This window comes from Camelus bactrianus, chromosome 30 (genome assembly GCF_048773025.1).
Source record: "Camelus bactrianus isolate YW-2024 breed Bactrian camel chromosome 30, ASM4877302v1, whole genome shotgun sequence".
Lineage (NCBI taxonomy): Eukaryota > Metazoa > Chordata > Mammalia > Artiodactyla > Camelidae > Camelus > Camelus bactrianus.
The window spans coordinates 16,394,354-16,409,140 of record NC_133568.1 but is presented as its reverse complement, the minus strand read 5'-3'; the positions used below and the strand labels follow the sequence as shown (position 1 = coordinate 16,409,140).

Genomic DNA, 14,787 nt, shown 5'->3' with positions numbered 1-14,787 from the left:
CCTTCGCTGGGAAATCTCAGAATATCGAGGAACCTTGGCCTGCTGCGTTGTCCTTTCGAAACAACTATAAATCTGCAGCCAGATCTATCTTCTCTGACTAGAGTGAGATTTTTTAATGAGAAAGGTCTATAAATTAAGGGTATATTTTCACTGTTATTTTAATCATTATATCATCAGCATGTGTTTCAAGCAGGCCTGATGTTGCTCGTCCAAGAGAAAACAGAGGGTTACTTTAGACATTTCAGGTACTCAGGACTCCTTTGTCTTTCTGTGTTTGGCTGGAAGGTAACGGCACCATTCGACTTCTTTTTCTTATCTGCAGGAAACAAAGGAATCTATATCCATTTGATGGAGGTATCTGTCCACGGAACGAATGGATCTAATCTCACTGGTGAGAGTGGAGTGAATTGCTTACCTACTTCCTAGCGGTGCAGGAGCCTCCCACTTAGAAAAGCACTGATAAGAATACTTCTGTAAGTAATTTGCTTAAAGGGACTTGGGAAACTGGAAACAAATCGGGTCCCAAAGGCACACAAACTCTTTTCTCCTGCAAATGACTGAACCAAATGTGAAGGAGGGAGGGGCTCAGATATTCATGCCATCCTGGCAGGATCAATGTGAATCAAAAAACAAGAGTCTGAGATATTACACCACTAGGTGATGTCACCCCTCAAAAAACAATTCATGTCCAAGAAAAAAATGCACAGAAACCAGAAATCTACCCAAATTTTCAGGCATCCAGGATTTCCCAGTGCTGCCTCTATAAAACGTAAGATTTGGTGGAAGGGAGATGCTGCCCTTAAAGCACACACCTGTGAGCTCCGTTCACCTAGACAGTTACAAGCACAACCCTCTCTGGAGCTTTTTTTAGTTTGTAAACAGCAGAAGGAACCGAACATCTAATTTTTGAAATTCTTCTGGCTTTTCTTTTCGACCTTTGGTATTTGTATGTATCGACGATCTCTAAACCATTGTACAAAAACACCTTGAAGTGTCAAGCTTTAAAAATGAGTCTTCTTTTCTCTTTCTCCTGTGCAGCTTGGATTATCTTGGCCTTGTCAAAATACATTCTCTAGTTAGAGGTTGGAAATATTTCCCTCCTGGCTCCAAAGTATTGATTTTCTTGAACACTCAGCTCTGTCAGTCAGCCGAAGGGGTGAAAGGTGAAAGTTCACCCAGCACTGCATGGCTTTACCTTCCTATTAATGTCGTGCCCTTTCCACATTTGATCAGCTTATGTGATCACCAATCATATAGAACTGTTACTGCCCCTGTTTTCCCTATAAGGATACATTCGAGTCATCAGGAGATGGGGTGGACACTGGGCATCTCAACAAGGGCCAACGATGCTGCGGTCAACTCGTTTAATGCTTGTCTGTTTCTTAAAGAAAGAAAATTGTAGTGTTATATGATTGACTCAACTCAATTCTTATCTGAAAATTAAAGAACTGCATTCACTACTTACGTGTCTAACCCTCTGTGAGCGATGATGACCTATTTTGTTATTCCTGCTTTTTCTGAAAACCAATTATACTGTTTACCTCAGGGATTCAAATTCAACTCCAAACTGAGTATTAAGTGAAATGGATTTAATGATCTCAGCTCAGCCCCCCCACCCTGGGGCAGCCAACCCGTGTCATCAACTCTGACAAGATATGATTTGGTACAATTAACAGTCTATTTACTAGCAATTTAGAAGGCGGAGATACAGCAACAGGCATGCAGTTCCCCTGCCCAAACCACAGAGGGTGCTGTTGAGTCTTTGTAGGAGGGTTTGGGTCTCTTACTTCTGCAGTGGGGGAGAGTGACTTCCCTACTGCTCCGCTTTTGTCTTTTGGGAACAAGCTTGCCTTTCCTGAAGCTAGCTCTCCAGGGAAATGAATAATTAGACAGAAATAGAAGGCTTAATTTGGTACCAGAGGTGGGAGGGACAAAACATATGGATTTCAACTGAGAATGTTTCAGAAGAGTGAACAATATTTTTAATGAGAAAAACAACCTTCAGTACAATTCAGTTTTATTTAACACACATATGTACACGGGGACATTCAGCACACACAGAATCTATTAAGTAGAGTCATCAAGAAATGTCTTGTGAGGCAGACGTTTTAATTCACACACTGTACAGAGTGAGTTCAGCCATTACATTTTCATACACGTGTCATGTCAAGTCACGTTTTGCTTGTAAATTACCAGTGAAGCCACACATGTCTCTACATTTACAAGGACAGGTCCAAATACAGTGCCAACAAAATCAGTAAGACACTAAAAGAGTACGCTGGGATGACACTACAAAGTTTACCTCAGTGCTGAGAACTCTTAAGCTGCAATGAAGTTTGGAACTGTGGTTGTCAAAAGAGCCAAGGAGAGATTGGTGCGAACAAGAATGCAAACGTTAGTTTAGCAGTTAGAGATGTCTGTCTACCCATCAAATATCATCCACCCCACTGGTTCACAACTGCAACAGTCTACTGGCCAATCGTGTAGGGGCTGTCTGCGCGGCCAGGATGGCTGGCCGGCCGGCCTACGCCCACCACCCAGGGGTTTTGCTCCTCTGGCCCTCACAGTTTTCTGTCCAATCTCCATGGGGTGTGCCACCCAGGCTTCCAGTGGCCTGCCCACCAGTCTCACACCTTTCTCCTGATGCACTGAACATTTTTTTTTAAATCTCTAAAGTATACTTTTACTTCATCATTCCAAAGCGGCTTTGTAGTCTAGAATAAATTAATCCCCATTTAGGTTCATAAAGTGAAAGTGTGCTGGGTACTCGTACGGAAGACTCGGGAAACCAGTGGAAAAGCCAAGAGTGCCTCTTGTTCACCCTGGGTTTCTCGATCTGTGTCGGACACGTCAGCACACTCACCAAACAAACCACGTCTACACTGCATAGCTCTTAGTTTCTTCCTGGGAAACTACATATATAATCTTCATAAATACAATGTACATGCATGTGGCAAACCTTCACTTCTGAAGAACACCTAAAGTCTAAAACCGAGGTATGGGACGGGTTTGTCATCAACAGAAATAACATACTTCATATCCACATGAAGGAGACGTCCTAGTGGTCTTAATTTTGTAACATGTTCTTTAAAAGTCTGTTTCAATAAAATCACAGATGTGTTTGCTCCTGGACTGCGATCCTACTTTTTTGTATACTATATAAACTCTGGCGATCTATGCTTTTTTTAATTAGATGCTCCCGTTATAATTTTGGTCCCTCTGGAAACTTCATGTATTTTCCCTGAATTTAATAAATCATCTTCTATTTTTGTATTTAATAAGCCATTCTGCTCAATTAACCAACCAGTCAACAGCCACCCAGACAAATCCCCGACTATAGACAGATCAAGGTTTGTTAGGGGCAATTCATACAAAATACTATTTTATGGATTTTTTTTCCCCATTACTATGAGCAGGAACCAGCACAGTCTGACATAAGCAGAAGAAAGTGACGTGGCTCCAGCTTACTCTGAAGTGTGGTCAACATCCTCACTGCACCATTTGTCCAGACTGATGGAGGGCTCCCACCTTTTTACATACAGTCAGCCCTCCGTGCACGTGGCCATTTTCTAGAAGGGGCTTGAGCAGATTTGGATTTTGGTGTCCTCGGGGGTCCTGGAAGCAATCCCCCGTAGATGCTGAGGGACAAATGTATGCTCCTGAATGCTTGTGCCATAATGAATACTTTTCTAGGACGTTTGTTTAAAAGAAATGCTCCTGTCACTGATTAGCAGTAGTCTGAAGGCAGAACTGTCACTATCATGTGATAGCTGACATACGGGAACTGCAGGTCTGTGACGTTTCTGGAAGGAAGGGGTGAGATCTGTAGCCCTAGGCACAAGGGTCTCCTTTTCAGGGATATGCTATGCTTCCAAACTTGGCTCTTTATTATAAGAGATTAGTTACAGTGACTGGCTAATTCTGTTAACTAGGTCATGAGTAGGATGGTTTTTATTTTAAACTACTAAATACACTATCACTTCAGCAGGATATGAGCATTTAGAAAGCCAGGTGTCTGGGAAACTGCATTCTCCAAGAGGAAAATGTGTGTGTATGTGTGTATTTCCTCATTAATTTCAAACCGGTTAGGTGTTACTAAAGAAGGTAGGGGCTAGACTGTAGGAAATTGGATTTCCTAGCAATCACCAGAAGAAAAAAACCCATGTAAACACACAATCTTTCTGGTAAACAAGAGCATGTTTTCAGAAATCCAAAGGAAAATAGTATCCATAGTGAGGACCGCCACGATACCTCAAAACCCAGCGTCAGAACGACCAGGTTCTAACAGCACGTCGGGGGGCGGGGGGGCTGAGCGCGAGGAGAAAGCTGATCTGGGCCGGCAGTGCAATCACAGTGGTTATTGATTTTCGGGCCTCGGGTGCACCCAGCAACGGGAGCGCTCCGGGGACCTGCCCCTCCCTCTGCGGCAGGAGGGAGAAACGACCTGGTGACAGGATGGCCACATCCTGCAGAGTGATGTGTGCATGCCTCAGCCGGTAGGTGACACGGGAGGGGTCTGCCCCCGAGGACCATGCAGAGGGACACAGACCTGGCAGCACCCCCGGGTGACACCGAGGAACGGTCCGGAGCGCGGGGGGGACAGGACTCTCGGCTCAGCACATGGGAAGAACGGAGACGCAGACGCGAGCGCTAGACCATGAAGCGGTGCTCCTTGCCGTCATGGGCCATGAGGATGACGTTGCGGTTGGAAGTCCAGATGAGCCGGGCCAGCCTGAGGGCGTTGTGGGAGCCTGGGGAGGCTGGCTGCACGGGGGGCACCTGGTAGGTCTTAATGCAGCGCAGCTGGGGTGCAGAGTTCAGCATGCCGATGCTCCCCAGCAGGGAGGTGTTCATCTGGAGGGACACAGGGACGGGAGAGGCACATGTGTCACTTAGACAACAGTTTCCCTTTCCCCAGCATGGAGAGGGGTCCAAGGGAGACACACTTCCGGTCACTCTCCATCAGGCTCATTCACATTCATCTAACAGTTTATCCTTAACCTCCAAAGGGCCCCTGTCAGTGTATTTGAAATTGCTCTTCTGCTGTTACAGTAAATGCTTACAACCTGGTGGGTGGAACTTGAAGAAGGGAGCTAAATGGTATCTTTTAATAAAATGGTTCAATCAAATAATACTTGGAAACTGTATATGTCAAACCGCAGACTTTTCTGTTCTTTAATGACAGGGCTCACCGCATCCCCTGAAGAACAAGTCCGCAAAGACAAGTGTGGGGACTCAGCATTAGTTCGAGAAAACGAACCAAAGTTAAGCAGTAGACAGAGTGATAGGTTATGGATTAAAGCTCAAAACTTACCCCCCTCCCATCTTCACCTAAGATACCTTCCCTCCTCGCCTGCATTTAAAAAATTCAGTCTCTGGAAAGCTCGAGTTTATCTTGCAGGAAAACACGAGAATCAACTGCACCTCAGCACTGCATCTGTGGCCCACCGCGCGGCTGCCACGCTAAAGAGAGTATCTAATACCAGATCGGCAGCACATTTGATCAGTTGGTGATTTCTGCTTTTTGGGTGGCTTTTCTGGATTTGACTTGAATTTTAAGTTCTCCTCATCCATTCACACAAATGGAAAATAACATGGAAATTATGGCCTGTGAACAATCAAGCATTCAGGTCATAGTGTTTTAAACGTTCGGTGGCCGGTAGGTATCTAGACGGGCTGTCCTCTGAGCGACCGAGCCTGAGGAATCCTTTAGATTCTAAACATGACAACATTTTCCCAATATGCATCTTTTGTGCTCTTAGAAATCACATGGAAAGCACACTGAAAAGCAGGAGAGAGGTCTCGGAAGTATCTTTCATTGCGCTAAGTTTCATTTCTGATTCTCCTCTCCAGCAGCGCCTCCATCTGAACGTGTATGATGCGAGGGACTCGCGTGAGGCGTGCGGACCGTGCTCTGATGTATACAGATGGCCGACACACGAAACCTTGGCGAATCCTGGGACATTTAAGGTGTGTTATTGCTGATATCACGCCCTCCATTGGGATCAGTGCAAAGTATAAGCCATTCCTTTTCCTGGCCCTTCTCGGCAGCAGGATGGTGTCAGGGGGTGTAAATCACGGCATCTCTGGCAGGACGCATGCAGGCTCCACTGACATTTTCACAATTTAAATCATCTTGAGTAATAACCCTTTTAAGATGACTAATGTTACTGATTTTCCTGCATTAATAATAGTGCCGAACACAACACAGAGGTGAAAAAAAATCACTAGTGTACGAGGTCACATTTTAAAACCAAATGTATGATTATCATTAACTCTTTCTGTTAAAGTCAGGTTAACATTTAAAGCCAGGCAGTACCTGTCATCCTCTAAAGAGTCTCTTTCCTTGTGTCCTTCCCTCCTCTTCCCCAAAACTCCATAAAAGATAAAAATCAGGGCCTTATTGCTTCTGGAGGTTCTCAGATAGTTTAAATAGAAATAATGATGGTGAGCTTGATTTGCTAGCTCTCACTTATACAAAGAGTAATCGTACATAATAGTTTAGACCTCTAACAGAGCAGATTCAAATGATCCAGAAAATTGCTGGTTAAAATTAACTGGCATCAACAGGCATACCAAGTTTTTTTTTTTTTAAATCTAATTTCTCAGTTGATAAATAACGACAAAGTATTTTTCATTCTTTATGGATTTTCTATGAAAGTGCGTATGAAGCTTGATTTCTGCTGGCGGCTCAAAGTGCTAGGGACATCTGATACTCTCAGACACCTCCTTATTTTTAATTCCTTCCTTCAAATTTTGCCACGTCCAAGAAATGAGTTGGAAGCTAATGGGGGCAAGGAGAGAATATCTTATAGGAATGCTACAGATGGAAAGATTTTTTTTAAAAAAGTCCATTATTATATCTGCATTCCCGTTACAAATTGAGCCATCCCTGAAATGATTGCTACATGCCTTTGGTGGAGTCAAACTGCCTTCCTGCCTCAGAACAGGGCTACGTGGAGCTCTGCACAGTGTATAACTGTGATAGTACAACACAGTTGGACAGTTAAAGTCCCCCCTGTTAACTATAATTTGTTGTTCCTCAGACCATCCTCTTCCTATGACGTCTTCAAACAAAAGACGAATCTGAATTAAGTGGGGGGGGATTAATTTTTCCAATAAGCTCTGCCACAGAACTCGCACCAAAACAATGAGCCATTTTGTTATTCGACATTAATACTTCCTTGACCAGAGACTGGCTACAAATTATGCTGAAGTAAGGGCAATTTGAGCCTTGAATGAATGAAAACTACATGGAATTATGACATTTGGTCACATTAACTTTTTTCTTTACTACAAAATCAATAAATACTCATTGTAGAAAATTCAAATTATAAAGAGAAGGACAAAATAGAAAGCAAAAACCCCCTGAAATATCACTTCCCAGAGACAATCACTAACACTTTGGTAAATCTCTTTCCAGACCTCCAAATATATAAACACACAAGGAGAAGCGGGTTTAGGGAATCTTACAAAAACAGGCTCATCGCAAAGGCAGTTTCACAATCTGCTTTTTTTCACTGAACAAAATGTTGAGGGTAATCTTTTTATGTTAATGACTGGATTTACAGCATCCTTTTAAAATGGCTGAATAGGATTCTATTGTATGATGGAACAAATTAAAAAAAAATGAAACCAATATCCACCTAACATAATAAGCATTTCTGAAAGAGGATACTTATTTGTTGGAGGGTGGTGGTAAAATTTGGGTGAGAGAATTATGGTTGTATCTCATTACTAAACCCTCCTGGCTCAAATATCAGTGGATACACTGAAGTGAAATATTCACATAGTAGGAATCTGCTGTTGGAGAATCAAAGGGCTTCCAAGGTTGCCAAATTACATCATTCGGCAGCTGAATATGTAAACTAACTAAAAGGCAACTTTGGCGTTTCCCTTCCCTTTAAAAATAATGCTTCACAAAACGAGTTCTGAGAAGATTATTTCCTGAACACATAGAGAGAGACACATACAGATGTAATTCATCAAAACAGGAAGTGTTTTAATGCTATTCTCAGTGGAAGTGATACTGCACACAAACCTTTTACCGTTCTCACTTGAGTAATTATCCAACCAGTATTTCTCATTAACACTCATTTCTCAGCAAAGATTTTAATAGCTGATAGCTTTTGTAAGGCTCTGTATTAATAAGACTTCATTAAGTTTTCAAAATATATTACAGTACATTTACTGGAATAATAAAAAAAGTATGACCATATGTCATTAGACCTAAACAATACAGTATCTAAATAAATCAGCAAAGCACATTTGGGGAGAGAGGCGGTAGATCCAACGCTGCTTTCTGGATCCTCTTTAATTCAAATCAAAACTAAATTAGAGGACGAGTAGGAAGAGCCTGTGACAGATTTCGAAGTTGTCATGCTTTAATAGCATGTTGCTAATTAAGCAATTCATTGTATCTGTTTTGCATTTTATTAGCTGTTGACTTTTTAAAAACCATTGTCAAGTTGTGCTGAAGTCTTGTTGAAACTTTTTTTTTTTAACTTTCAAAGCAATAAACTGAATCTCATAAAACATACCTGCATTCTAGGAAGGTAAAGGTAACAACAAAATTTTAAATTAAACTTTTGTTTTTTCTTGGGGGGGTTGGTAATGTTTAATTTTTTTGTAATTATCAGGAGAAAGGTAATTAAAAAGAAGATGGGATGGAGATTAATCACTGAGGATGAAACAAGTTCTACTATAAAGATCCATTGCTCAAATGAATACTCATTTTAATCACAATTGAACATAGGCATTCTCAGGTACTGCCAGTCAATGATGTTCAGAGTTTTGAGCATTTTGATGGCTTGGGAATGAAGAGCATTACGTGGGAAATTCAGAATGCGAACAAAAATGAGATAATATAAATGGGACATCACGTTACTATGAGGCTGCCTTTTCCCCTATGCCCTGCTGGCACTGTCTGAACGCCTTGTATAAATTAACAGCCTGTACAGTGCTCATCCGTCCCCCACCAAGTCCTTTGAGGCCAGGCCCTCACACACACCAGGCTGTTGCTTATCTTGCCCCAGTCACCCACTCCTCCCTACCCCTAATGCCTGGCCCATCCTTGGCATCACCATGCCTCAGTGCAGGTGTTGCTGCCCGTGTGAAGCCGTCCTGCAACCCCACTCCCAGGTACCCCCTGTATTGTAAGTGCTTATTTACTTGTGTCTCCCTCAGTCTGGCAGCTGTGTGAGAGCAGAACCCCCTCTTTCTAGCTTTCTAATTGCATTCTCAGTAGACTGTGTGCTGGCCGCTGGCACAGCATCCACAAGCAATAAATAGCAGTATTTGTTGAAAGAAGGGAGACAGAGCAGGAGGGAGGGTTGGTGGGTGGGCTCAACAGGGAGCCTCTCTGAGGAAAAGCAGATCATGCAATACAATCATGCAACACACGTCAAGACCCTGGAGCATCTGCACTCACCTGCCAGAAAGAAATGTGGCTGTCAGTGTTTGAGTAGGTGGCAAGATATCGTCCATCCGGGGCAAAGGCCACTGCAGTGATTGGTCCCTTGTGTCCGTGGATGGTCTAAAATAAAATTCAGAGTCACTCATTGCATGCGTTCCACAGAACTATTACACGTGCACATGTGAATACATTCCATGTTGAACAAGTCATGTGGATATTAACAACTGTTTTTTTTTTTCACTTTATTTATACATTTAGGTTAGAAAAAGAGGAAAAGCAACTAAAGTCCTCCCACTGCTATCTCCAGGGGCTTTGATCTTGTTCTGAGGAGTCTACCTGTCTCCTAGCTGGGAGGACAGCATGAGTCCAAAGGAAAAGCATATATGAATGGGCAAACCAGTATGTTAATTCACGTCCATTAGAGGGGTGACATTTGACAATTACTTAGGAAGGTAAAAAACCAAATTTGTTCGGGAACTTAGCTCACTCAAAATGAAAAATAATCAAAGCTATATCATATAACATCCCTGTTCTGGAAGGAGTTAAAAACTGTAATTTCAACCTCTTAATAATTACACATTTTTCATGTTTTATGCTTCATTTCCCACCAATAACACTGTGTCTAAGTGCATATGACTGCAGTTACTACACATACATACATGCATGTGCTGGAGGTTTGAGCACACATATAAATCAAATGCTATTAAAAACAAGTTAACAGGGATAATTTTGAGCCTCTGCCAAATGGCCATCATTGATTTAACCATGAATTAAAAAAAAAGGAAGTTGTATTTCAGACTCAGTCTTTGATAAAAGATCTTTACTGATAAAAAATTACACTCAAGTTTAATGATATTAATGGTTACCGAAAATACTGGGATACTAAGCAAATTAGCATAATATTGTATTAATGTCTGTACACTCATCTATTAAAGACACGAACCAAAGTCAGCCTGCTCACAGCTGCAGGTCGGTCTCCTCCCTTGGTCTAGGAAGGAATGGGGAAACGTGTTCCCTTAAGCTAAGACAACACCATCTGCTATTTTTTGATGACGAATTGTGAAGCTTTGAGTCAGTGGGAGCATCAAGCCCATCGTGATTCAGCCCCACACATACTGTAAATTTCCGTGAGACTCTTCTCGTAACTCACATCTGAGCGATGACAATGAGGGAGGGAGAGCGGGGAGAGGGGTGGGGGTACAAGCGTGTTCCTCAGCGCTTTTTGGGTTTTATTCTTTCCTGTCATTAGACAAGACACTGTGGGATCCAAAATAATGCTTGTTTTCAACACTCACAGAAAAAAATGTTATCCAGGTATAGCACTGGGCTCTGGGCTGGCAGAGAACACTGCTCTGAGCCAGACTGCCTGCTTGACTTCCACTGCTTGCTGTGGGACCTAGGCAAGTTCTTTACGTTCCTCAATCTCAGAACACCTGTGTCTGTAAAGCAGCAGTGATGATGATGATGTTGATAATTCCTGCCTCAAAGAGCTCTGTGAAGATTAAATGAGTTTGTACACATATAGCCCTCTGCATGGCACATAATAAGAATTCAGTAAATACTATTAATATTTGTGTTCCTCCTCCTTATTTAAAGATGACCAGCTGTATATACTTGAATGTTGCTAAGAGAGTAGATCTTAAATGTTCTCACCACAAGAAAGGAATGGTAGTTATATGATGGGATGGAGGTGCTAGCTAACACTATGGGGGTAATCATTTTGCAATATATAAGTGTATCAAATCATCACATCATATACTTTAAACTTACACAATGTTATCTGTCAATTGTCTCAAGAAAGCTGAAAAAAATGACCAGACAAATGTAAACAATCATATAAATCAATTATTCAACTATGCCATTAAATGAAAAACAATTTTTAAAACGCCCTAGTCATATATGAAACCAGATTACAGATATATAGGGTTTGGCCTGCAAAATGTTTTAAAAAAATATTTTCTAAGCCCATAGTCTAATTCATCAAACATCATTTAAAATTAAGATTTCTAGCCTCCCCTGAAAAACTGGACGCTCTGGCAGTCCCGGGCCTCTGTTTACACGTGGCCACATGGGCCAGCTGAGCGGAGGTGTCCCCTTGGGCTGGGGCACTTGCTCTCTGTGTCACCCAGTCCCAGCCCTGACTCGAGTGGGCCTGTGTACCTTACACCCACTGTCTGGCTCCCTCACTTCCTGTCTGGTCCCTCATGGCATTTAATGTAGCCCGTCCATTAAAAATATTTGATTTGAAATAGTTTCTTCCATGCTCTGGGGTCCGAGGATGCATCTGAAAGCGTGAGCAGACTAAAAGCTCCTCTAAAAGCTTGCCTTTCTTGCAAGCCTCCCCCTCAACCCAGAGCCCAACTCCACGCAGTGGTGGCTGGATCCATCCCTTCTCTTGGAGTTTGGGCCCTTAAATCTCTAAACAGAATATTAAGCCTGCCTCCTTCAGATTAGCTTCCCTCTTTAATCAGCAACCAGAATGTGCTTTAGACAATAACAATGCAGCAGTGAGTTGGCCGTAAACCAGCAGGTCCAAAGGATGTACCAACCCAGTGGCCTTCTTAACATACTTCTCTGTGATGCTGGCTAAGTTGGCCTGGTTGTAAAGGCAGAACACCAGACACACAGGCTCCTTCAGAAAAGTCTTCATGAAATATTTCATATTATGTCTTCATCCTTTATGGAAGGTCAGTATTTGAAACATCCACTTGAATACTTCTGTGCCAGTTGAAGATTTTCATCATCATGTTGTCTAGTGTCTCTAGAAGAGCCTGTGAGTTAAGTTCATCTTGGAATTTTCTGTCAGGAAAATGTTTATCTTTCCAGATAAATTTTGTTGCTTTTTTTTTCTATCATGCAACAATAATTACATAATCACACACGTGTTTGCTTTCCTGCCAGGAAACTGAGAGCTACATTTATGCTCATTCTTTGTGTCTAGTAATAAATATTTCCTCCTCATCTCACTAATCACTGTCCTGTTTTCCTTTATTGTTGCTGTTGTCAAGGTTAGATACTGGGCTTAATGTGTTAGTTTCTTTAAAGTCTGTTTTGAACAAAGGGGGACTACACTTTAGACCAGCGCGTGCGGGACACACACACACACACACACACACACACACACACGGTGCCAGACTCCGAGGTGCCCCACAGGCTGTCTTTTAAAGCGACACAGAGGAAAACCACAGCACTGACTGCAGTGTCAGCTGAGAGACCTGTTGTCTTATAAAAAAGCAAGTACCACTCACGGCAGCTCAGGGAAGCTCACTGTTTTGAATGGTTGGTACATCTGGTGAGTTCATTACAAGCTCGGCCTAAGAGGTGCTTCAGCCCTCAGTGTAATGGAAATGTTGCCATTGTCTTTTGTTCAGAATCTCTGAACTTCTCTAAGATCTGCGCAGGCACCACCTGAACTGACTTTAACCTCTAGGCTGGCATTAGAGGTGCAGCTGTGCAGGGATCACATGGACTCGTAAGTGCTTTGTGATGGGGCGAACCCACGGTTTGGGATCTTAAACGCTGAACTAGAAGGAACATTTTCCAAAACAACGGGTTTCGAAATAAAAGGAGGTTTGGTCTACTTTTTACATGCGGATGAGTATCAGAGGTCTTGCTGTATGTTTAGTCAAAGAAATTGCTGCCTTGAAGAGACAGAAATGGAATAGAAAGAAATTAATCTAATTCAAGCAGTGCTATGAACAATGAAAGAAATCAAGCAATTATCCGTAGCAGGAGACAGAGAATTGAATTGTCAAACATTCTCCCTCTTTTTCTTATGAAAGAAAAGGAGCCGAGGGGCAGGATTAATGAGTGATGCTTGCGTTTGCCCAACAGTTTTTAACACGCACTTTCAACCTGCTCTGCAAAGAAATATAATTAACCCTGCTGTACAGAGAAGGAGAGACACGGATTTCTAAAATGACTTGCTCAGCATTGGTAGAGCCCGTCCAGGATACTCACTTTAAAACGTCTGTCTCTACCTGGACTCCTTGCTATTCAGCTTCCAAACGACACATTTGAGAACTGAAACCAAAACAAAGGATTCTACTGCACATACTTTAGAGACTGGACATGATCAAAGAGAACCTTCTAAATTAATTTGCAGGTCTCATCACTTTTTTCAAAGGGGAGGGAAAAAACCCAGCCAAAAAAAGTTTCCTGCTTTGAACATAAATTGAGAAGAAAAGATTTCCAAAAGTCGGTAACATTTTGCTATCATCAATACCACCACAAGGGAAAGATGTAGAGAGCACTGACCCGTGTATTTTGTGTAACATTTATTAAACTGAAAAACAGCAAGACTCTGCCACTGACCCTTCAGAGCCCCAGGGTCAGCGGGGCCCGAGAGGGAGGGCGGCTGCCTTGGTCACAGGCTTTTTTGGGGAGCAGCAGGGCTGGGTTGGGATTAAGATAGGCAGTTTCAATTTGAGGGGTGCTTGAAAGGCCTGCTGAGCTGAAACATGTCCCCAGCTGGCTGCACATGGTCTCTGAACTTTTATCCAAAAGTACAATCATGCTTTCGGTCGAGGCATGCTCCCCAGAACAGCTAACAAAACAGACACGCTTTCAAGAGGTGGAAACATGGCAGATGCCTTGAGTTCAGCGAGAGCCTGAATGAAGTGTCCACCTGTGTACAAAGGCAGGAAAACAGGTTGGAGACAGTCCACATATTCAGGGAAGTGAGGATGAGCCCCGGAAATAAAAGGATAGGTAACAGCAAAGACCCCCAAACCCCTACATCTTCCTAGTGCTGGTCCCTCAGCGATAACAAACAATGCTACATGCGGTCCAGGACGCGCTCTCCTCTGTCCCTGCAGCACCTACCATCTCTCACTGACTGCAGCCAAAGTCAGAAAAGGGCGGATAAGGAAGGGGGTCCAGGGTCTGATTTGCATGCCCTCCTGACATCCCACTACTGGCCAGGGATTTCATGGCTGGCTGGCAGGGGGGTAACTGCTCATGGCGGAGAGAAGACAAAGACATCACTCTGACTGACAGCTCTGTTTGTTAGGCAAGGGAGAGACGCATCAGAATAGAGCCATTTCAAAAGAGCTGAAAAGTTAAGAATTAATTACGTTCAAGAAAAAAAAAAAAAAACCAAAAACTCCCTCTTTCTTTTCTCTGAAGCAACCAATTTGTGAAAATTGCTTTATATATTTAAGGTTCGCTTGCTCAAGGAAACAAATAATTTAGGCAGATGATAACACATAAAAAAAAATAAGATCTCATCTATGGCTGATTAGAAGGCTCAAGTAAAACCTAATTCCCGCTATGAACTAAGCCGTCTGCAGGCTTTCTGTGTGTGGGATCTGAAGGCCACGTGACGTTGCCAAGAACACTGAAAGGTCACCTATTCTTTTCTGTATGTGGAC

General features: G+C 42.6%; 1 protein-coding gene across 5 annotated transcripts in view; it reads right to left on the bottom strand.

Annotated features, from left to right (window-relative positions):
- Nucleotides 1-2,000: 2,000 nt before the first annotated feature.
- WDR7 (WD repeat domain 7) overlaps nt 2,001-14,787 on the bottom strand; it is a 276,960-nt gene continuing 264,173 nt past the window's right edge. For 4 of the 5 annotated variants that reach the window (XM_010961322.3, XM_010961325.3, XM_010961324.3 and 1 more), the window contains 2 exons: nt 9,431-9,535; nt 2,001-4,854 (listed from right to left, as the gene is read on the bottom strand). In XM_010961322.3, coding sequence (XP_010959624.1) covers nt 4,651-4,854; nt 9,431-9,535 — 309 coding nt within the window. In that variant the 3' untranslated portion in view covers nt 2,001-4,650. The remainder of the gene's footprint in view (nt 4,855-9,430; nt 9,536-14,787) is intronic. The other variant, XM_045521491.2, reaches the window with a different exon arrangement.